This window comes from Crinia signifera, chromosome 8, assembly GCF_055691185.1.
Source record: "Crinia signifera chromosome 8, ASM5569118v1, whole genome shotgun sequence".
NCBI lineage: Eukaryota > Metazoa > Chordata > Amphibia > Anura > Myobatrachidae > Crinia > Crinia signifera.
Window position 1 is genome coordinate 18587779 of NC_139224.1, and position 23657 is coordinate 18611435.

The 23657-nt window shown below is 51.4% G+C and overlaps 1 protein-coding gene and 1 long non-coding RNA gene across 3 annotated transcripts in view; one reads left to right on the forward strand and one right to left on the reverse strand.

Annotated features, from left to right (window-relative positions):
• Positions 1 to 23657, forward strand: part of LOC146025816 (uncharacterized) — a 53044-nt gene that overhangs the window by 463 nt on the left and 28924 nt on the right. The gene's annotated exons all lie outside the window — the stretch shown is intronic.
• Positions 12226 to 23657, reverse strand: part of CDHR4 (cadherin related family member 4) — a 68924-nt gene continuing 57492 nt past the window's right edge. For both annotated transcript variants that reach the window (XM_083155890.1, XM_083155889.1), the window contains 6 exons: positions 21336 to 21550; positions 18959 to 19098; positions 16946 to 17002; positions 15695 to 15800; positions 15260 to 15287; positions 12226 to 13092 (listed from right to left, as the gene is read on the reverse strand). In XM_083155890.1, the coding sequence (XP_083012016.1) occupies positions 13037 to 13092; positions 15260 to 15287; positions 15695 to 15800; positions 16946 to 17002; positions 18959 to 19098; positions 21336 to 21550 (602 nt within the window). In that variant the 3' untranslated portion in view covers positions 12226 to 13036. The remainder of the gene's footprint in view (positions 13093 to 15259; positions 15288 to 15694; positions 15801 to 16945; positions 17003 to 18958; positions 19099 to 21335; positions 21551 to 23657) is intronic.

Consider the following 23657-nt stretch of genomic DNA (forward strand, 5'->3'; position numbering starts at 1 on the left):
CTAGCCGCGACGCGTCATGACTGTACGTCATAGCTCTCTGCCCAGTGATTGGCTAGAATAGTGCCACTGCTACCCGCTTGCCGGCTGTGACCGGCGCCACCTATAGGAGATACTGAAAATGGCGGCCTGTCCCTGACATAGGGGTCACCTGTCCCCTGTAATCTCTTCCTGTACATTATATGTCTCTGCCCCGCTCATAGGGATCACCTGTCACATTATAGTGACTGTAATCTCCTGTACATTATATGTCTCTGTCACGCACATAGCGGTCACATTATAGTGACTGTAATCTCCTCCTGTACATTATATATCTCTGCCCCGCACATAGCGGTCACCTGTCACATTATAGTGACTGTAATCTCCTGTACATTATATGTCTCTGCCTTGCACATAGCGGTCACCTGTCACATTATAGTGACTGCAATCTCCTGTACATTATATGTCTCTGCCCCGCACATAAAGGTCACCTGTCACATTATAGTGACTGTAATCTCCTGTACATATATGTCTCTGCCCCGAACATAGCGATCACATTATAGTGACTGCAATCTCCTGTACATTATATGTCTCTGCCCCGCACAAAGCGGTCATCTGTCACATTATAGTGACTGTAATCTCCTGTACATTATATATCTCTGCCCCGCACATAGTGGTCACCTGTCACATTATAGTGACTGTAATCTCCTGTACATTATATGTCTCTGCCCCGCACATAGAGGTCACCTGTCACATTATAGTGACTGTAATCTCCTGTACATTATATGTCTCTGCCCCGCACATAGTGGTCACCTGTCACATTATAGTGACTGTAATCTCCTGTACATTATATGTCTCTGCCTCGCACATAGCGGTCACCTGTCACATTATAATGACTAATCTCCTGTATGTCTCTTCCCCGCACATAGCGGTCACCTGTCACATTATAGTGACTGTAATCTCCTGTATGTCTCTGCCTTGCACATAGCAGTCATGAGTCACCTGTCACATTATAGTGACTGTATTCTCCTCCTGTATATTATGTCTCTGCCCCGCACATAGTGGTCACCTGTCACATTATAGTGACTGTAATTTCCTGTACATTATATGTCTCTGCCCCGCACATAGCGGTCACCTGTCACATTATAGTGACTGTATTCTCCTCCTGTACATTATGCCCCGCACATAGTGGCACACTTGCTTACCTGACCCTCTCCATGAGGGAGAAAATGCTCTGTTCCCGGACTTCCCTGTTAATGGATGATTGCCATCACCTGTGGGGAGCTAGGTAATTGATAAGAAAGGTGTTTCACCACAGGTGATGGTAATCCTACATTAACAGGGAAGTCCGGGAACAGAGCATTTTCTCCCTCATGGAGAGGGTCAGGTAGGCAAGCATACCTCCCAACATGACCCACTCCAGGAGGGACACAATGCTCTGCTCCTGGACTTCCCCCTTTGTGTATGATTGCCAGCACCTGTGTTGAACAGGTTAATTGATAAGAAAGGTGTTTCAACTCAGGTGCTGGCAATCATACATTAAAAGGGAAGTCCAGGAGCAGAGCAATGTGTTCCTCCTGGAGAGGGTCATGTGTGGAGGTATGGGCAAGTATGCATAGGGGTCACCTGTCACAGAGGGCCTTATTTTGGTTCACTCTTTCTGACAAAATCCTTCTTAGATGGGCAAAACCATGTGCACTGCAGGTGGGGCAGATGTGCAGAGAGAATTAGATTTGGTGGGGTTTTATTTCAAAGTGAGATCTATATTGAAGTGTAAAAATAAAGCAGCCAGTATTTTCCCTGCACAGAAACAAAATTACTCACCCATATCTAATTCTCTCTGCACATGTTACATCTGCCCCCCTGCAGTGCACATGGTTTTGTCCATCTAAGAAGGATTTTGTCAGAAAGAGTGAACCAAAATAAGGCCCATAGGGGCAGATGTATTACCACACTTCCCTCAAAGGTGAATGGCGTTCCTCTTCTCCGTACATGAATAACCTGGGTTAAAATAACCAGTATCCCGTTCGTCACTGCACGTATCAAATCCCCATACACTTGTCGCCAGTCTCCCTCATGGGAAGAAAAGAGAAATATATGGTGCAGAACAAACTTTTATTCAGGGACACAATAAAACATTAAAAATAGCCAGGAGATGTAAATGGGTGGAATTTACCGCAGAATGTGGAGAACCAGATGGAATCGGCTCTCAAATGGGCATGGATGCGGCGATCAAATCCCGGGTAAGTCACTGCAAACAGTCCCACATATAGGCACGTAAAGTCCACTTCATAGAAATCCCCTGGTCCAAGAAACACAGCTACTCCGACGCGTTTCGGACACTACCAGTGTCCTTTTTCAAGGAGTGTAGCTGTGTAAGGTAAGGAGCAGTTTATATAGGTGACTGATTACTGAATCCGCACGGGAACCGGCTCCGTGGACTTCCGGTTTACGGAAGAACACTTCCGGTAGGGTGACACGCATGAAAACTGCGTGTAGTTCCGGCATTTACTTCCTGTCTCCTGACACGCATGGACTTCACTTCCTGTACCATGACACGCATGGACCCTGCGTGAGACGCTGTAGTGTTATGCGTACATCCCGCTTCTGAAGTGAATGGACGAAGTGATGTACTTGTATATGACGTCCAGCGCGTATTAGATCTCCACTTTCAGCATAGAGGTTTGGATCTGTTAAGTGGAGGAAATGATCCCCTGAGTCATCAACCCTTGGTTTATTTCATTCGGGGCATCAATAGTGGCCCTAATAAGGTTTCCACTAAAAATACATAAAGAATACGGTTAAAACCAATGCGTGATACAGGAATACATATAAAACATTTGATAAACATCTAATCGTCACTAATAGATATAATACATAATGGTACATAAAATCAAGGTGAACATGATAAAAATGGTAATATAAAAATGAATGATAAAAATAATGATAAGAACTAGAGATAAAAGTGCAGGGAACCCATGAGACTAAAATTCTATAGAAACCATTTGACCTCAAAATCTGCATTGAGGCCATTAGGTTTGAGCGTATCGAATTTATATATACATCTCATCTCTTCTCTTGCCAAACAGGTAAATTCCACCCATTTACATCTCCTGGCTATTTTTAATGTTTTATTGTGTCCCTGAATAAAAGTTTGTTCTGCACCATATATTTCTCTTTTCTTCCCATGAGGGAGACTGGCGACAAGTGTATGGGGATTTGATACGTGCAGTGACGAACGGGATACTGGTTATTTTAACCCAGGTTATTCATGTACGGAGAAGAGGAACGCCATTCACCTTTGAGGGAAGTGTGGTAGTGTTTTTTCCTTTTCTCCGATAAAAGCGCTGGTGATAAGGACCGACCCCCAATTAGGTACCTCGGTGCCTTCCTCTGGTTTCGTCATTTAGCCGCCACTGGGAAGAGGCGGAAGGGGTTTTTGTCAGGTCTACTTTACACTAGCAGCTGGTTGAACCATACAGACCATCCATTGTCTGCGCAGGATCTGGTTGTCCGGAGTTGAGATCATTTGTCAGTTTGCAGATGTATTAACCAGCGTTAAGTGCAAAAATGTACTTAACGCTGGTTAACTGGGGGGGATTACGTCTGTCCTAATGTATTACTAGCGCACCTAACGTGCGCTAGTGACAGCCCGCCGAGTTACGCTCGGCGGGGCTGTCCCTGCAATCCCCCCCAGGGATTAACGGCCGGGGTGATGTATTAACAGCCTTCAAGGCGTTAATTCACCCCGGCCGCTTCGCCAGCTCAGGGCTAGCGTTGTCCTATCCCCCACTATGGGGACAACGCTAGCCCTGCGTCTGGCTTGGGCTGCGCTGGAGATCTCGCGGTTTTAGCGAGATCTCGCGCATGCCCAGTTAGTCGGCCAGGGGGGGCGACGGCGACTGCGCATGTGCGGGTCGGCGAGGGAGCCGATAAGGAGAGCCGTTAACGCTGGGGATAACGGCTCTCCTTATCGGCTTTGGGGGGTTAATACATCTGCCTATAACGTTTGCCCGCTTCTCCACGTTATGCTGGAGAAGCGGGACTCGTTATTCTCAAAACGTTATAGGCAGATTAGTACATCTGCCCCATAGTGACTGCAATCTCCTGTACATTATGGGGGAAATTTATTAAGCTAAATCCGCCTAAAACAGGCATATTCATATTTTCGGCATTTACTATGCCAAAAATACGGCAATTCGTATTCATGGTATATTGGTATTATTGTTCTTAGTAAATTTCCCCCTCTATGTCTCTGCCCAGGGGATTACCACCATCTTGTATACAACCCATTGGTTGTGGCTTCATAGGACTCATTATAGTCCCAGCTGAGATGCCTGATGAGGGCTTCATAGGGCTCATTATAGCCCCAGCTGAGATGCTTGATGGGGGCTTCATAGGGCTCATTATAGCCCTAGCTGAGATGCCTGATGGGTCCGTCATAGGGCTCATTATACTCCCAGCTGAGGTGCATGATGGGGCTTCTTAGGGATCATTATAGCCCCAGCTGAGATGCCTGATGGGGGCTTCATAGGGCTCATTATAGCCCCAGCTGAGATGCCTGATGGGGGCTTCATAGGGCTCATTATAGTCCCAGCTGAGGTGGATGATGGGGGCTTCATAGGGATCATTATAGTACCAGCTGAGATGCCTGATGGGGGCTTCACAGGCTCATTATACTCCTAGCTGAGGTGCATGATGGGGCTTTATAGGGATCATTATAGTCCCAGCTGAGATGCCTGATGAGGGCTTCATAGGGCTCATTATAGCCCCAGCTGAGATGCTTGATGGGGGCTTCATAGGGCTCATTATAGCCCTAGCTGAGATGCCTGATGGGGGCTTCACATGGCTCATTATAGTCCCAGCTGAGATGCCTGATGGGGGCTTCATAGGGCTCAGTATAGTCCCAGCTGAGATGCCGGATGGGGGCTTCATAGGACTCATTATACTCCCAGCTGAGATGCCTGATGGGGGCTTCATAGGGCTCATTATAGTCCTAGTGAAGATGCCTGATGGGGCTTCATAGGACTCAGTATAGTCCCAGCTGAGATGCCTGATGGGGCTTCATAGGACTCATTATAGTCCCAGCTGAGGTGGATGATGGGGGCTTCATAGGGATCATTATAGTCCCAGCTGAGATGCCTGATGGGGGCTTCACAGGCTCATTATACTCCTAGCTGAGGTGCATGATGGGGCTTCATAGGGATCATTATAGCCCCAGCTGAGATGCCGGATGGGGGCTTCACATGGCTCATTATACCCCCAGCTGAGATGCCTGATGGTGGCTTCATAGAGCTCATTATACCCTCAGCTGAGATGCCTGGCGGGGGCTTCATAGGGCTCATTATAGCCCCAGCTGAGGTGCCTGATGGGGCTTCATAGGGCTCATTATAGTCCCAGCTGAGATGCCTGATGGGGCTTCATAGGGCTCATTATAGTTCCAGCTGAGATGCCTGATGGGGCTTCATAGGCCTCATTATAGCCCCAGCTGAGGTGCCTGATGGGGGCTTCATAGGGCTCATTATAGCCCCAGCTGAGATGCTTGATGGGGGCTTCATAGGGCTCATTATAGCCCTAGCTGAGATGCCTGATGGGTCCGTCATAGGGCTCATTATACTCCCAGCTGAGGTGCATGATGGGGCTTCATAGGGATCATTATAGTACCAGCTGAGATGCCTGATGGGGGCTTCACAGGCTCATTATACTCCTAGCTGAGGTGCATGATGGGGCTTTATAGGGATCATTATAGTCCCAGCTGAGATGCCTGATGAGGGCTTCATAGGGCTCATTATAGCCCCAGCTGAGATGCTTGATGGGGGCTTCATAGGGCTCATTATAGCCCTAGCTGAGATGCCTGATGGGTCCGTCATAGGGCTCATTATACTCCCAGCTGAGGTGCATGATGGGGCTTCTTAGGGATCATTATAGCCCCAGCTGAGATGCCTGATGGGGGCTTCATAGGGCTCATTATAGCCCCAGCTGAGATGCCTGATGGGGGCTTCATAGGGCTCATTATAGTCCCAGCTGAGGTGGATGATGGGGGCTTCATAGGGATCATTATAGTCCCAGCTGAGATGCCTGATGGGGGCTTCACAGGCTCATTATACTCCTAGCTGAGGTGCATGATGGGGCTTCATAGGGATCATTATAGTCCCAGCTGAGATGCCTGATGGCGGCTTCATAGGGCTCATTATAGCCCCAGCTGAGATGCCTGATGGGGGCTTCACATGGCTCATTATACCCCCAGCTGAGATGCCTGATGGTGGCTTCATAGAGCTCATTATACCCTCAGCTGAGATGCCTGGCGGGGGCTTCATAGGGCTCATTATAGCCCCAGCTGAGGTGCCTGATGGGGCTTCATAGGGCTCATTATAGTCCCAGCTGAGATGCCTGATGGGGCTTCATAGGGCTCATTATAGTTCCAGCTGAGATGCCTGATGGGGCTTCATAGGCCTCATTATAGCCCCAGCTGAGGTGCCTGATGGGGGCTTCACATGGCTCATTATAGTCCCAGCTGAGATGCCTGATGGGGGCTTCATAGGGCTCAGTATAGTCCCAGCTGAGATGCCGGATGGGGGCTTCATAGGACTCATTATACTCCCAGCTGAGATGCCTGATGGGGGCTTCATAGGGCTCATTATAGTCCTAGTGAAGATGCCTGATGGGGCTTCATAGGACTCAGTATAGTCCCAGCTGAGATGCCTGATGGGGCTTTATAGGACTCATTATAGTCCCAGCTGAGGTGCATGATGGGGCTTTATAGGGATCATTATAGTCCCAGCTGAGATGCCTGATGGGGGCTTCATAGGGCTCATTATAGCCCTAGCTGAGATGCCTGATGGGTCCGTCATAGGGCTCATTATACTCCCAGCTGAGGTGCATGATGGGGCTTCTTAGGGATCATTATAGCCCCAGCTGAGATGCCTGATGGGGGCTTCATAGGGCTCATTATAGCCCCAGCTGAGATGCCTGATGGGGCTTCATAGGGCTCATTATAGTCCCAGCTGAGGTGGATGATGGGGGCTTCATAGGGATCATTATAGTCCCAGCTGAGATGCCTGATGGGGGCTTCACAGGCTCATTATACTCCTAGCTGAGGTGCATGATGGGGCTTCATAGGGATCATTATAGCCCCAGCTGAGATGCCGGATGGGGGCTTCACATGGCTCATTATACCCCCAGCTGAGATGCCTGATGGTGGCTTCATAGAGCTCATTATACCCTCAGCTGAGATGCCTGGCGGGGGCTTCATAGGGCTCATTATAGCCCCAGCTGAGGTGCCTGATGGGGCTTCATAGGGCTCATTATAGTCCCAGCTGAGATGCCTGATGGGGCTTCATAGGGCTCATTATAGTTCCAGCTGAGATGCCTGATGGGGCTTCATAGGCCTCATTATAGCCCCAGCTGAGGTGCCTGATGGGGGCTTCATAGGGCTCATTATAGCCCCAGCTGAGATGCTTGATGGGGGCTTCATAGGGCTCATTATAGCCCTAGCTGAGATGCCTGATGGGTCCGTCATAGGGCTCATTATACTCCCAGCTGAGGTGCATGATGGGGCTTCTTAGGGATTATTATAGCCCCAGCTGAGATGCCTGATGGGGGCTTCATAGGGCTCATTATAGCCCCAGCTGAGATGCCTGATGGGGGCTTCATAGGGCTCATTATAGTCCCAGCTGAGGTGGATGATGGGGGCTTCATAGGGATCATTATAGTCCCAGCTGAGATGCCTGATGGGGGCTTCACAGGCTCATTATACTCCTAGCTGAGGTGCATGATGGGGCTTCATAGGGATCATTATAGTCCCAGCTGAGATGCCTGATGGCGGCTTCATAGGGCTCATTATACCCCCAGCTGAGATGCCTGATGGGGGCTTCACATGGCTCATTATACCCCCAGCTGAGATGCCTGATGGTGGCTTCATAGAGCTCATTATACCCTCAGCTGAGATGCCTGGCGGGGGCTTCATAGGGCTCATTATAGCCCCAGCTGAGGTGCCTGATGGGGCTTCATAGGGCTCATTATAGTCCCAGCTGAGATGCCTGATGGGGCTTCATAGGGCTCATTATAGTTCCAGCTGAGATGCCTGATGGGGCTTCATAGGCCTCATTATAGCCCCAGCTGAGATGCCTGATGGGGGCTTCATAGGGCTCAGTATAGTCCCAGCTGAGATGCCGGATGGGGGCTTCATAGGACTCATTATACTCCCAGCTGAGATGCCTGATGGGGGCTTCATAGGGCTCATTATAGTCCTAGTGAAGATGCCTGATGGGGCTTCATAGGACTCAGTATAGTCCCAGCTGAGATGCCTGATGGGGCTTCATAGGACTCATTATAGTCCCAGCTGAGATGCCTGATGGGGCTTCATAGGACTCATTATAGTCCCAGCTGAGGTGGATGATGGGGGCTTCATAGGGATCATTATAGTCCCAGCTGAGATGCCTGATGGGGGCTTCACAGGCTCATTATACTCCTAGCTGAGGTGCATGATGGGGCTTCATAGGGATCATTATAGCCCCAGCTGAGATGCCGGATGGGGGCTTCACATGGCTCATTATACCCCCAGCTGAGATGCCTGATGGTGGCTTCATAGAGCTCATTATACCCTCAGCTGAGATGCCTGGCGGGGGCTTCATAGGGCTCATTATAGCCCCAGCTGAGGTGCCTGATGGGGCTTCATAGGGCTCATTATAGTCCCAGCTGAGATGCCTGATGGGGCTTCATAGGGCTCATTATAGTTCCAGCTGAGATGCCTGATGGGGCTTCATAGGCCTCATTATAGCCCCAGCTGAGGTGCCTGATGGGGGCTTCATAGGGCTCATTATAGCCCCAGCTGAGATGCTTGATGGGGGCTTCATAGGGCTCATTATAGCCCTAGCTGAGATGCCTGATGGGTCCGTCATAGGGCTCATTATACTCCCAGCTGAGGTGCATGATGGGGCTTCTTAGGGATCATTATAGCCCCAGCTGAGATGCCTGATGGGGGCTTCATAGGGCTCATTATAGCCCCAGCTGAGATGCCTGATGGGGGCTTCATAGGGCTCATTATAGTCCCAGCTGAGGTGGATGATGGGGGCTTCATAGGGATCATTATAGTACCAGCTGAGATGCCTGATGGGGGCTTCACAGGCTCATTATACTCCTAGCTGAGGTGCATGATGGGGCTTTATAGGGATCATTATAGTCCCAGCTGAGATGCCTGATGAGGGCTTCATAGGGCTCATTATAGCCCCAGCTGAGATGCTTGATGGGGGCTTCATAGGGCTCATTATAGCCCTAGCTGAGATGCCTGATGGGTCCGTCATAGGGCTCATTATACTCCCAGCTGAGGTGCATGATGGGGCTTTTTAGGGATCATTATAGCCCCAGCTGAGATGCCTGATGGGGGCTTCATAGGGCTCATTATAGCCCCAGCTGAGATGCCTGATGGGGGCTTCATAGGGCTCATTATAGTCCCAGCTGAGGTGGATGATGGGGGCTTCATAGGGATCATTATAGTCCCAGCTGAGATGCCTGATGGGGGCTTCACAGGCTCATTATACTCCTAGCTGAGGTGCATGATGGGGCTTCATAGGGATCATTATAGTCCCAGCTGAGATGCCTGATGGTGGCTTCATAGGGCTCATTATAGCCCCAGCTGAGATGCCTGATGGGGGCTTCACATGGCTTATTATACCCCCAGCTGAGATGCCTGATGGTGGCTTCATAGAGCTCATTATACCCTCAGCTGAGATGCCTGGCGGGGGCTTCATAGGGCTCATTATAGCCCCAGCTGAGGTGCCTGATGGGGCTTCATAGGGCTCATTATAGTCCCAGCTGAGATGCCTGATGGGGCTTCATAGGGCTCATTATAGTTCCAGCTGAGATGCCTGATGGGGCTTCCTAGGCCTCATTATAGCCCCAGCTGAGGTGCCTGATGGGGGCTTCACATGGCTCATTATAGTCCCAGCTGAGATGCCTGATGGGGGCTTCATAGGGCTCAGTATAGTCCCAGCTGAGATGCCGGATGGGGGCTTCATAGGACTCATTATACTCCCAGCTGAGATGCCTGATGGGGGCTTCATAGGGCTCATAATAGTCCTAGTGAAGATGCCTGATGGGGCTTCATAGGACTCAGTATAGTCCCAGCTGAGATGCCTGATGGGGCTTCATAGGACTCATTATAGTCCCAGCTGAGGTGCATGATGGGGCTTTATAGGGATCATTATAGTCCCAGCTGAGATGCCTGATGGGGGCTTCACAGGCTCATTATACTCCTAGCTGAGGTGCATGATGGGGCTTCATAGGGATCATTATAGCCCCAGCTGAGATGCCGGATGGGGGCTTCACATGGCTCATTATACCCCCAGCTGAGATGCCTGATGGTGGCTTCATAGAGCTCATTATACCCTCAGCTGAGATGCCTGGCGGGGGCTTCACATGGCTCATTATAGTCCCAGCTGAGATGCCTGATGGGGGCTTCATAGGGCTCAGTATAGTCCCAGCTGAGATGCCGGATGGGGTCTTCATAGGACTCATTATACTCCCAGCTGAGATGCCTGATGGGGGCTTCATAGGGCTCATTATAGTCCTAGTGAAGATGCCTGATGGGGCTTCATAGGACTCAGTATAGTCCCAGCTGAGATGCCTGATGGGGCTTCATAGGACTCAGTATAGTCCCAGCTGAGATGCCTGATGGGGCTTCATATGGCTCATTATAGTCCAAGCTGAGATGCCTGATGGGGCTTCATAGGGCTCATTATAGTCCCAGCTGAGATGCCTGATGGTGGCTTCATAGAGCTCATTATACCCTCAGCTGAGATGCCTGGCGGGGGCTTCATAGGGCTCATTATAGCCCCAGCTGAGGTGCCTGATGGGGCTTCATAGGGCTCATTATAGTCCCAGCTGAGATGCCTGATGGGGCTTCATAGGGCTCATTATAGTTCCAGCTGAGATGCCTGATGGGGCTTCATAGGCCTCATTATAGCCCCAGCTGAGGTGCCTGATGGGGGCTTCACATGGCTCATTATAGTCCCAGCTGAGATGCCTGATGGGGGCTTCATAGGGCTCAGTATAGTCCCAGCTGAGATGCCGGATGGGGGCTTCATAGGACTCATTATACTCCCAGCTGAGATGCCTGATGGGGGCTTCATAGGGCTCATAATAGTCCTAGTGAAGATGCCTGATGGGGCTTCATAGGACTCAGTATAGTCCCAGCTGAGATGCCTGATGGGGCTTCATAGGACTCATTATAGTCCCAGCTGAGGTGCATGATGGGGCTTTATAGGGATCATTATAGTCCCAGCTGAGATGCCTGATGGGGGCTTCACAGGCTCATTATACTCCTAGCTGAGGTGCATGATGGGGCTTCATAGGGATCATTATAGCCCCAGCTGAGATGCCGGATGGGGGCTTCACATGGCTCATTATACCCCCAGCTGAGATGCCTGATGGTGGCTTCATAGAGCTCATTATACCCTCAGCTGAGATGCCTGGCGGGGGCTTCACATGGCTCATTATAGTCCCAGCTGAGATGCCTGATGGGGGCTTCATAGGGCTCAGTATAGTCCCAGCTGAGATGCCGGATGGGGTCTTCATAGGACTCATTATACTCCCAGCTGAGATGCCTGATGGGGGCTTCATAGGGCTCATTATAGTCCTAGTGAAGATGCCTGATGGGGCTTCATAGGACTCAGTATAGTCCCAGCTGAGATGCCTGATGGGGCTTCATAGGGCTCAGTATAGTCCCAGCTGAGATGCCTGATGGGGCTTCATATGGCTCATTATAGTCCAAGCTGAGATGCCTGATGGGGCTTCATAGGGCTCATTATAGTCCCAGTGGAGATGCCTGATGGGGGCACTGATTTATGGTGTTGGTTCCCATACGGCACTGTGCCCCACCCCTTCCCTTGGGTTATTATACTCTAGGATACACGTTCACATAGCTGTAGCTATTTACTATATGATGTTACTTCTGCATATATAGTATATTATGTGATATCACTGCCTTCATGTAATGTACAATCTCAGGGTTATATATTTACACCGACCCCTTTACCGCTGTTTTACGTCCAAAATGTGCAATAGAACGTCCCACAGATACTGACGCGTTTCGCCTCTTATCCCAGCGAGAGGCGATGACGTAGTAACTAAGGTTAATCACAAAGTAACCTCCTGCAATGATTTACCTGAGTGATTATTATAAAGTCACACAATATACGCTTACACAATAACATATGAATGAAATGCTTGCAGGAGAGGTTTTAAGGCAAACGCATCATCTGGAATTCAATTTAATATTGCAAATAGGTGATGTGGTACTACAAATCCCAGCACACATATTGGCTCATGATCACTATACATAAGTAATATACACAGGTTCTATGTGCAGGCTGAGCTGTTACCAGGATGTTCCAATAATCCTCAGTATTGTCTTGTGGTATAAAGGTTCTCTGTGCATCAACCTGCTGAGCACTAGGAATAGGACGTTCGTACATCCGTGTGACCCCCAGGGATCACTATCCAGTCTCTGATAACCCCCTTCCTCTATGTGTCAGTATAACGGAGATGTAGGCTGCTCCCATTCAACCCTTATTACTGCAGATCCGTCCTCGGAGGGCGCCTCTCTCCAGTGCCGGTCCTATAGCTGTACTCCTCTGATGCAGATCCACCTGGCGGGGTAAATGGGAGTGGACTGGAGGGTATCCATGGTCTGTGTGTATGTGTGGGGTACAGACAGACTGTCAGACAGACTCATTGCACTGAATGGAGTCACTTTGCTGAACAGCCCACAGGTGGCACCAGTGCTATGGTTGTGTGTGGAAAGATCATCAGACAACGCCACCTGCAGGCAATGAGAAGGTACTGCACTATATCTCACATAATTATACCAAGCACTACCCAAATAATACATTCTAAGTGTGCTGGTCTGTTCTGATTAGATGCACTGCAAGTCTCAATCAGATTTGCTGTTACATAAATATTTGAATCATATTTGCCACCATTGGGCGCATTATTCAGCTGTGTGTCTGCCACGAAGGCCTCATATCATTCAGAGCATGTCCACAATTCTCCGCGGCGCTCCTCACACCCATCTTCTCTCCCCGGTGTGGCTGTTGAAGAGATAATCTCTGCCTGTAACTAAGGACAAAAATGGCATGATTATGGAGGACCAGCCTTACACCTCCTGAGTCACGTATGGACGCAATAGCCATGTACGCTGTGGAACTGGTGTCAGTCGCACTGCGTATATGGCGCCAAGGTCTGGTGACGCTGGTTACAGCGACCATTTATTCCCAAAGTGAGTGACTGTCAGGGAGCGTTTGTGTGATGGCGGCTCAAACCCAGGGGGCACCTCACAGGGTACGGCTATGATCCTCACCGTAACAATGGCGCATACATCGCCTGATGCCACGCTGCACAGCTGTAGGGCTATGAGCACATAACGGGCCAGATTCTCTAAGCTTCAAAAGTGATAAAATGGAGAGTGATAAACAACCAGCCAATCAGCTCCTGTCTGACATTTTTCAAACGCAGTCTGTGACATGGCAGGTAGGAGCTGATTGGCTGGCTGTTTATCACTCTCCATTTTATCACTTTTGAAGCTTAGAGAATCTAGCCCAATATCTGCTGTTTATTGAGGAAATCCTTTGATCCCCTGATCATCTCGTCGGGGGCTTGGCAATGTTCAACATGCTTAAAAATCCCAATTCCCCATTGCGGGGATCGAACAATCGGGACTTTGATAAATAATGCGATAATCGCTGTCCATCGATTGGCGCAACTGGCAGTTTGTGGCAAAGGAGGACCACCCCATGTTGGAGGATGAGCCCCATTACTCAGAAGGCTGATTACCAACGAACGTCTGCATACTGTTTTGGCATTTGCGGCCAGCCCTGAATCAGGCTCCAAAACATAACATCCTACATCAGGTGACCGCGGCTTCACTACACTCAGCTGCGTAACATACATAGCGGTGAGTGCAGCAATTATCGCATTCCCGCGTTCTGTGCAGTGGTATTGCACAGTGTTGGTACATTGCGGCCTATAGTATACACACTGCACTTCTCATTGATGAGCGACTTCTGTATTACTCCCATAGTAACATAAGTTCCAGCTACTTCCTGTATGATCCCACAGGTAACGCCTCAGTTACCCGGATCCTGACTGGCATTACTACTTCCTGTATGATCCCACAGGTAACGCCTCAGTTACCCGGATCCTGACTGGCATTACTACTTCCTGTATGATCCCGCATGGAATGCCTCAGTTATCCGGATCCTGACTGGCATTACTACTTCCTGTATGATCACACACGTAACGCCTCAGTTACCCGGATCCTGACTGGCATCACTACTTCCTGTATGATCCCACAGGTAACGCCTCAGTTACCCGGATCCTGACTGGCATTACTACTTCCTGTATGATCCCACAGGTAACGCCTCAGTTACCCGGATCCTGACTGGCATTACAACTTCCTGTATGATCCCGCAGGTAACGCCTCAGTTACCCGGGAGGGGGGGTCTTGGGGGTGCCGTGAATTGCGGGGGGGGGGGGGGGGGGGCGTGAATCATGGGAGGGGGGTGTAAATCACGGGAGGTGCCATGGGGGTCCGTGAATCGTGGGAGGGGTTACGAACCTCCGGGGCAGGTGCCGTGATTCGTGGGCAGGGGGTCCGCAAATCGCGGGAGGGGGGCGCGAATCTCGGGAGGGGGGCTGGGGTTCGCAAATCGCGGGAGGGGGCGTGGTGAATCGCAGGAGGGGGGGGGCGGGGGCATGAACCGCGGCGGGCCACAAATCACGGGAGGGGGTCCGCGGGGGGTGCCGTGAATCGTGGGAGGGGTTGCAGGGGGCCCGCAAATCGAATAATTGAATCGCGGGAGGGGCGGGGGTTTGTGGGGGTGCCGCGAATCGCGGGAGGGGGTTGCGGGGGGCCTGCGAATCGCGGAAGGTTGCAGGGGTCCTGCAAATCGCGGGATGGGGGGGTTGCGGGGGTCCCGCGAAACGCGGGAGGGGGGGTGCGGGAGTAATGGTGGCTGTGCAGAAATGGTGGATGTTGGGCATGTACTGCATCCCTGGTTGGGCAGGGGGAGGTGATGTCAAGAGGGTGGGGTGAGTTGAACACTGGTCTTTTCCTTAGGGGGGGCGGGTTTGGGTATAACACTGGGTGGGAACGTTATACATATAGAACACTGGTCTTTTCCCTGGGGGGGCGGGTTTGTGTATCCCGCTGGGCGGGAACGTTATATACACAGGGGATGAGAGACAGATCTGGCTAAATGAGATATTTCTGAGGTAATTTACTTACCCGGATCCTTGGCTCGGCCATCAAATTGCTGTAGAAGAAGCAGAGAGACATATTACATACATACTGTACACATAACATACTACAGACCATGGCAGTACTGTAAGGTGCTGGCAGCTGGGCACACAAAGCTGTACTGCTAGGGCACCAGGCAGGTGGGATCAGTGTGTGGCACATGGCTGGTTCTCAGAAGGACATAAGTGGGCAAGTGATGGGATCTCATCAGTGTAGTGCCCCGGATCAAATACCAACTGGCGGAGATCGGTACTGCAAGGGGCACCTGGTACCATCAAATGGGTGTCATTGGATGTATCCAAGTGAAAATAAATGATCAGGTAATGGGCTTGTGTCGGTCTTGTAATAAGAGTGGGTATGCTGGTGTTTAATAACATGGCCCTCCTTGTGCCCATATGTGTGAGTATGGGGGATGGTACGTACCAGGCTCAGGGGGCTGATTGGGGCAATATCCTTCTTCTCCTTGGCTGGCGGTGGCGCTGGTGGCTGGTTACTGAGGTCAGCGGCTGCTTCGGGATTTGTTAGTGAGCTGTTAGGAGTAGGAATATAATGTGTCAGGTTACATCACTTCCTGTCTCCAGAAGTTATTATACGCTAATAACTGGGTGGTGTCGGCAAGACCACCAAGGTGGCAGCTGTGCCATCCTCTCTGATCTCTGGCATTGTCAGCTGTAGCGCTCTAAGGTGGCAGATGTGCCACACTCAGGTCTATGGCATGGTCCGCTGGAGCCCTCTAAGGTGGCAGATGTGCCCCACTCTAGTCTCTGGCATGGTCGGCCGTAGCCCACTGAGTTGCAGATGTTCCACAGTACCATTGTTGGTGCGGGCTGACTGGTATCTATCCTCATTATATTATCCCTCAGCGCTGTACCTATTCTATACAATATAACCACGGCCCCTGGATGTATGCTGGGCTAACACTCCCCATGTCTTATACAGTCAGTGCTGTACCGATTCTATACCATATAACCACAGCCCCTGTATGTACTGTATGCTGTGCTGCCGCTCCCAATGTCTTATACAGTCAGTGCTGTACCTATTCTATACCATATAACCACGGCCCTGGATGTATGCAGTGCTGCCGCTCCCCATGTCTTATACAGTCAGTGCTGTACCTATTCTATACCATATAACCACGGCCCTGGATGTATGCAGTGCTGCCGCTCCCCATGTCTTATACAGACAGTGCTGTACCTATTCTATGGGTGCCGGACGGGGTCCCGACAGTCATTTACCCGACAGTCGGGATCCTGACTGTTAAAACACTGACAGACGGGTTCCCGACGGCCACCGGCTATTCTTCCTCGTGGGGGTCCACGACCCCCATAGAGGGAGAATAGAATAGGTGGCAAGCGTAGCGAGCCACCATGCCCGCAGCATGGCGAGCGCAGTGAGCCTGCAAGGGGCTTTGTTGCGCTCGCCATGCTGTCTGAGTCCGGCCAGTCGGGATCCCGACATCGGGCTTAGGATTGTCGGGACCATATACCACACCCCTATTCTATACCATATAACCACGGCCCTGGATGTATGCTATACAGACAGTGCCTCAGCAGCCATTATTCAGCATGATGCAGCGAGTAAAGTCACACTTCTGCAGCACTCTAGAGTCCTGTGGGGATTTGCAGACAGGCCACTTAGAGCCCCCGATTCCCACACAACTTCCGGCGCACTCACCGATTCTGCAATAGGGGCTCCGTTGCCTCCTTTGGGCCTCGTGCACAGAACTGGGACCTGAGGAAAGAAATACAGAGAAATATTTCAGGTGGCAGCAGTACTGACCCTTGTATCTCCCCATGGGAGACCGTGTCTGTGTTATCCCGTATGAGGCATGGCACTAGTATACCAGCTGGGGGCAATAGTGAAGGTGTCTGATCATGCAGGAAACAACGTTGCATCATTACAGGGAAATTAATACGTGAGTCTGGCGGAAGGGGTCTCAGCGGTCACAATGATCAGAATAACGACAGGGTTGGGTAGGTATACGTACCCTCTCTCCCTACAGCCCTAACCCTCCCTTAGCCCTCCCACAGCCTTACTCCCCCCTACTGCCTAACCCTTCTTCTCCTGCTACCTAACCCTGCCCCCCATACTGTCTGTCCCTCCACCTAACCCCCCTACAGCCTGACACTCCCCATCCCCAACCTAACCCTCCCCTCCTGCCTAACCCTGCCCCCCTACTGTCTGTCCCTCCCCCTAACCCCCCCTACAGCCTGACACTCCCCATCCCCCAACCTAACCCTCCCCCTCCTGCAGTCTAACCATAACCCCCCCCTACTGCCTGATCCTCCCCTAAACTCCCCTTCTGACTAACCCTCCTCCTCCTGAAGCCTAATCCTGGCCCCCCTACTGCCTAACCCTCCCCTTCCTGCATCTTAACCCTGGCCCCCTACTGTCTGACCCTCCCCCAGCCTAACCCTCACCATCTTGCAGCTTAACCCTGACCCCTCTACTGCCTGACCTGCCCCCTAACCTCCCCAACTGACTAACCCTCTTCCTCCTCCTGCAGCCTAACCCTGAACCCTCTACTGCCTGACCCTCCCACCTACTGCATAACCCTCCTCCTCCTGCAGCCTAACCCTGACTCCTCTACTGCCTGACCCTCCTCCCTAACCCCCTACTGCCTAACCCTCCTACACCGGCAGCCTCCTCCCTAACCCCCTACTGCCTAACCCTCCTACACCGGCAGCCTACTGCCCAACCCTCCTCCTGCAACCTAACTCTCCTCCTCCTGCTACTAACCCTGACCCCCCCCTACTGCCTAACCCTCCCCCTCATGCAGCCTAACCCCCACTGCCTAACCTTCCTCCTCCTTCAGCCTAACCCTAACCTCCCACTGCCAAACCCCCTCTCCTGCAGTCTAACCCTCCCCCTCACATAGCCTAACCCCCTACTGCCTAACCCTCCCCCTCCCGCAGCCTAACCCTAATCCTCCCCTCATACAGACCCTCTCCTCCTGCAGCCTAACCCTGACTCCTCTACTGCCTGACCCTCCTACTCCTGCAGCCTACCCCCCCTACTGCCTGATCCTCCCCCTACTGCCCAGCCCTCCTCCTGCAACCTAACCCTCCTGCTACTAACCCTGACCCCCCCCTACTTCCCTCTACTGCCTGACCCTACCCCCCCTACCCCCCTACTGCCCAACCCTCCTCCTGCTACTAACCCTGACCCTCCCCTCTACTGCCTAACCCTCCCCCTCCTGCAGCCTAACCCTAACCGCCCATTGCCTAACCTTCCTCCTCCTGCAGCCTAACCCTAACCTCCCACTGCCTAACCCCCCCCCTCCTGCAGCCTAACCCTCCCCCTCACATAGCCTAACCCCCTACTGCCTAACCCTCCCCCTCCCGCAGCCTAACCATAACCCTCCCCCTCCTGCAGCCTAACCCTAATTCTCCCCCTCACGTAGCCTAACCCCCCCCCCCCTACTGCTTAACACCCTCCCCCCCCCCCCTCCCACAGTCTAAACCTAACCCTCCCCTCACACAGATCCTCTCCTCCTGCAGCCTCAGAACCAGAGCATCAGGAACAGGTTTTTATTTTGTTGGGGGGGGGTTCACAATTTCTGATGGCAGCCCTGCCCCTGCCTCTCACACAGCCTAAGCAGACCCCAGCATAAAGTATGAACAGCAGAGGTGGAGCAAGATATTGGTTCATAGCAGTCTGTAATGTTATAGGAGACAGAGCACATACCCTCTACACAGAGCCCAGGTCAGCAGACCAATGGCAGCCAATAGTAGAGCTGCAGTGAGCGTCAGAATCACCACAAACCAGACATCGGGCTCCCAGTAGTCCAGGTTCTGAGTGACGATCTTAGTTTGCTTTTCGGGAGTCTGGAAAATAGAGGATGAGTTATAATATAATACTTTGCAGCTAATTGTAAGGCTGTGTAATACAGGCCATACATCTGACCCATGAGCAACGCTCTGCCCAATACCAGACAGACATCGATGGTTAGTCATCCATCAGGACATCGGGAGAAACAGGATTAAGAATTCCCAATGACCTTATCCAGGCGTGAATGGACCGGGGAATTGTCCCACTGCCTGGCTGAGTGATACCCCACTGCCTGACAGATGCCCCACTGCCTGGTATACTCAGACAGTGTCATATAAATAAAAAACTCCAGAAGGACCAACTTGCTGTCTACAAGTGTGCACACAATTCCATCCCTATACAACCCAGCTCCGGCCACCACCTACACCCAATTTCTGCCATGACTTAGCTATTATAATACTTTAGTGCTATTAAGGGCTCTGGGAATCTGTCCCCAGTGTACCCTCTGTGCTTCCCCTCCAGTAACAAGAGACAATGTACCCTCAGTACTTCCCCTCCAGTAACCAGAGACAATATCCCCAGTGTACCCTCGGTGCTTACCCTCCAGTAACCAGAGGCATTGTCCCCGTTGTACCCTCGGTGCTTCCCCTCCAGTAACCAGAGACAATATCCCCAGTGTACCCTCGGTGCTTCTCCGCCTGTAACCAGAGACAATGTCCCCAGTGTACCCTCGGTGCTTCCCCTCCAGTAACCAGAGACAATGTCCCCAGTGTACCCTCGGTGCTTCCCCTCCAGTAACCAGAGACAATATCCCCAGTGTACCCTCAGTGCTTCCCCTCCAGTAACCAGGGACAATATCCCCAGTGTACCCTTGGACCTTACCCTCCAGTTACCAGAGACATTGTCCCTGTTGTACACTCAGTGCTTACCCTCCAGTAACCAGAGAAAATGTTCCCGGTGTACCCTCGGTGCTTCCCCTCCAGTAACCAGAGACATTGTCCCTGTTGAACACTAGGTGCTTCCCCTCCAGTAACCAGAGACATTGTCCCTGTTGAACACTAGGTGCTTACCCTCCAGTAACCAGAGACAATGTCCCCGGTGTACCCTCGGTGCTTCCCCTCCAGTAACTAGAGACAATGTCCCCGGTGTACCCTCGGTGCTTCCCCTCCAGTAACCAGAGACAATATCCCCAGTGTACCCTCAGTGCTTCCCCTCCAGTAACCAGGGACAATATCCCCAGTGTACCCTTGGACCTTACCCTCCAGTTACCAGAGACATTGTCCCTGTTGTACACTCAGTGCTTACCCTCTAGTAACCAGAGAAAATGTTCCCGGTGTACCCTCGGTGCTTCCCCTCCAGTAACCAGGGACAATATCCCCAGTGTACCCTCGGTGCTTACCCTCCAGTAACCAGAGACAATGTCCCCGGTGTACCCTCGGTGCTTCCCCTCCAGTAACTAGAGACAATGTCCCCGGTGTACCCTCAGTGCTTCCCCTCCAGTAACCAGAGACAATGTCCCCGGTCTACCCTAGGTGCTTCCCCTCCAGTAACCATAGACCATGTCCCCGGTCTACCCTAGGTGCTTCCCCTCCAGTAACCAGAGACAATGTCCCCGGTGTACCCTCAGAACTTCCCCTCCAGAGACATTGTCCCTGGTGTACCCTCACACCTCCCTTACTCACACTAGTAAACCCTCACTCCTCCCTTACTCACACTAGTACACCCTCCCTCCTCCCTTACTCACACTGGTACACCCTCACTCCTCCCTTACTCACACTGGTACACCCTCACTCCTCCCTTACTCACACTGGTACACCCTCACTCCTCCCTTACTCACACTGGTACACCCTCACTCCTCCCTTACTCACACTGGTACACCCTCACTCCTCCCTTACTCACACTGGTACACCCTCACTCCTCCCTTACTCACACTGGTACACCCTCACTCCTCCCTTACTCACACTGGTACACCCTCCCTCCTCCCTTACTCACACTGGTACACCCTCCCTCCTCCCTTACTCACACTGGTACACCCTCCCTCCTCCCTTACTCACACTGGTACACCCTCCCTCCTCCCTTACTCACACTGGTACACCCTCCCTCCTCCCTTACTCACACTGGTACACCCTCCCTCCTCCCTTACTCACACTGGTACACCCTCCCTCCTCCCTTACTCACACTGGTACACCCTCCCTCCTCCCTTACTCTCACTGGTACACCCTCCCTCCTCCCTTACTCACACTGGTACACCCTCACTCCTCCCCTACTGATATCAGACTGATCATTTACTCACCGTGCTGGTTTGTGTAGATGTGGGCTGCGTTGTGGTCCAGGGAATAACGGTTACAAAGACAGTGGCAGTGGTGCTGAACTGGGGGTAAACCAGACTGTCCATCACCTTAATGAGCAGTTCATAGTTTGTGGGGTCGTACACCCCATTTGGGTTATAGGAGAACAGATTGTGCATCAAAGTTGAGGAGCTCATCACAAATCGGTTGTTACTATTACCTATAAACATAAAAGGCTCCATATTAATATATGTACACAGCGTCCATCTTACCAGCCTTGCAGAGCACCCACCGTCTAAGCTGAGCCAATATTTATCCTGTTACCATATATTTATAAGGAATAAGTGATTAACACTTCAGAAGCCGCAAGTGGTGAAATTCGTATCCTATCGGATTACCACTTCGGAAGCCACAAGCCATTTCTCTTCTCTGGACATGTAACACAATGTTGTAATTTGCAGAGCCCAAATATATGCTGTGACCGGACGCCTGCCCTGCGCTCTGACTATGCCCTTCAGGTCCACAGACAGCAGTTTCTGGTCTAACGGGACCAGGCCAATAGGGGATTCCCTGTTACCATCCATAACCGCCCATTACTGACTCCAGTACCAGACCACCAGACTCCTACCACGTGGCGTCTGGAACCACAGATACCTCCTCAGGCCCAATGCCGGCACCTGAGTACTTTTTGCTGAGGTGAATGCATCAACATGCTGTTGACACACCCCGACCAGGGCTTGCCCAGGGGCCCCAGGTGTATAAGGGCCCTATGCTGATAGATGAGGATCCCCTTTTTCCAGGGATACCAGAATTTTGAAAATCGGAACTGGAGATATCCAACTTCAAAGCAGCAGTCCACATCTGACCTGTTAATTGCAATTCCCAGTCATATTTCTCAGGTTCTCTCTGACTTAGTTTTTCTGAGAGTAGATTCCAAAAGCTGGGACTCTCCTCTTTCTGTCGTCACTAGCGGCTTGTCTCTATCTTGCCCAGAACCAGAGATATCAGCCTTCCAGCAGCCGGTCCCTGCTCCAGCTCCAAACGTCTGGTGTACAGTTTTATATTTTTGTCAATGGATTGCTCTGGCTTCTGATCTCTGATCCCCAAGTTCCCAGCACCTCCTGAAAGTTGGGACTCTAGGTTTTTATACTATTGAAGGCTAAGAAATCTTTATCCAGATAATGGCGATATTTGCAGTCAAACAAGCTGCCCGTCCACCGGAAAATGACGAATATTAAGCCCACTCCATTATCCAACTCTCCCCTGCGTATAAAACACCCCCTACCTCCCTGGAAGTCATTGACAAGAGACCCTTCATTCAGCTCAGTGCCCCTTCCACATGTTAGTGTTCTCCCTCCCACCACCTGTGCAGTAAAGGAGTAATTAGCAGAAGTTACTGCTCCAGGTCCTACATGTTGAGTGTAAGATAGAGCACCCCCTGCCACCCGTGGGACATCAAAACTGCTGCTGATAGCACCCCCCACCCCTAGGAGGGGAGAATGGGTAAGGGCCCCAGTGCATTGCTTTGCCCAGGGGCCCACACTGCTGTTAAGACGGCCCTGCCCCCGACTGGCATCAGCTGGAGCTAGTTGGAGACGCTAGATCCTTTACCGAGTACAGGAGAAGAGGTTTAGTGCAGTCATCCTATTGGTCGCAAAACGCAAAATGGTCATATTGAGGCAAAGGATGTATATTGCTCAAATATAAGTCCTTAAAAGTATCCCGAGGAGGCACAGCATACATAAGAGGTTACAGCATTCAGATACAAGCAGAGACGCCAATCAGGGCTGAGCTATGCATCTCCATGGAGATGCATAGAGCCAACCACACTAACTGCTTGTATTGCGCTGTGGTATGGCTATACAAGGTGTCAGTAGGGAAGGAGGCAGCCGGCTCACACCGCAGTCAGTGCGGGGTGAGCTGCTGCAGGGGACACAGACAACGCTGGAGCCTGGGGTAGTAAGTATACTGGTGTAAAATGATGTGTTCATAATAAACTTTTACTTTTCACTGTGTCTGTGTTTTTTCAACATTCTTTTTACAGGTGGACTACAAGTCCAAGGGGGCCCATTGATGCCCCGCATGCTGGGACTTGTGGTTCGCCAAGTCCCAGCATGCAGGGGAGGCCATGTTTTTTAAAAACTTTTACGTGTATCAGCCCTGCGTCCACCACCCACAGACGCCGGGGACAGCCCCGGGCTTCAGCACTGGTTGGGTGAAGCCTGGGGGGGGGAACCCCTTTATTCGGGGGTCTCCACTCCCCCAGGTACTCTGTCCAGGGCTGACTGGCCACGGTGAGCATGTGAAAAGTGTCCCCTGGCTGTGGC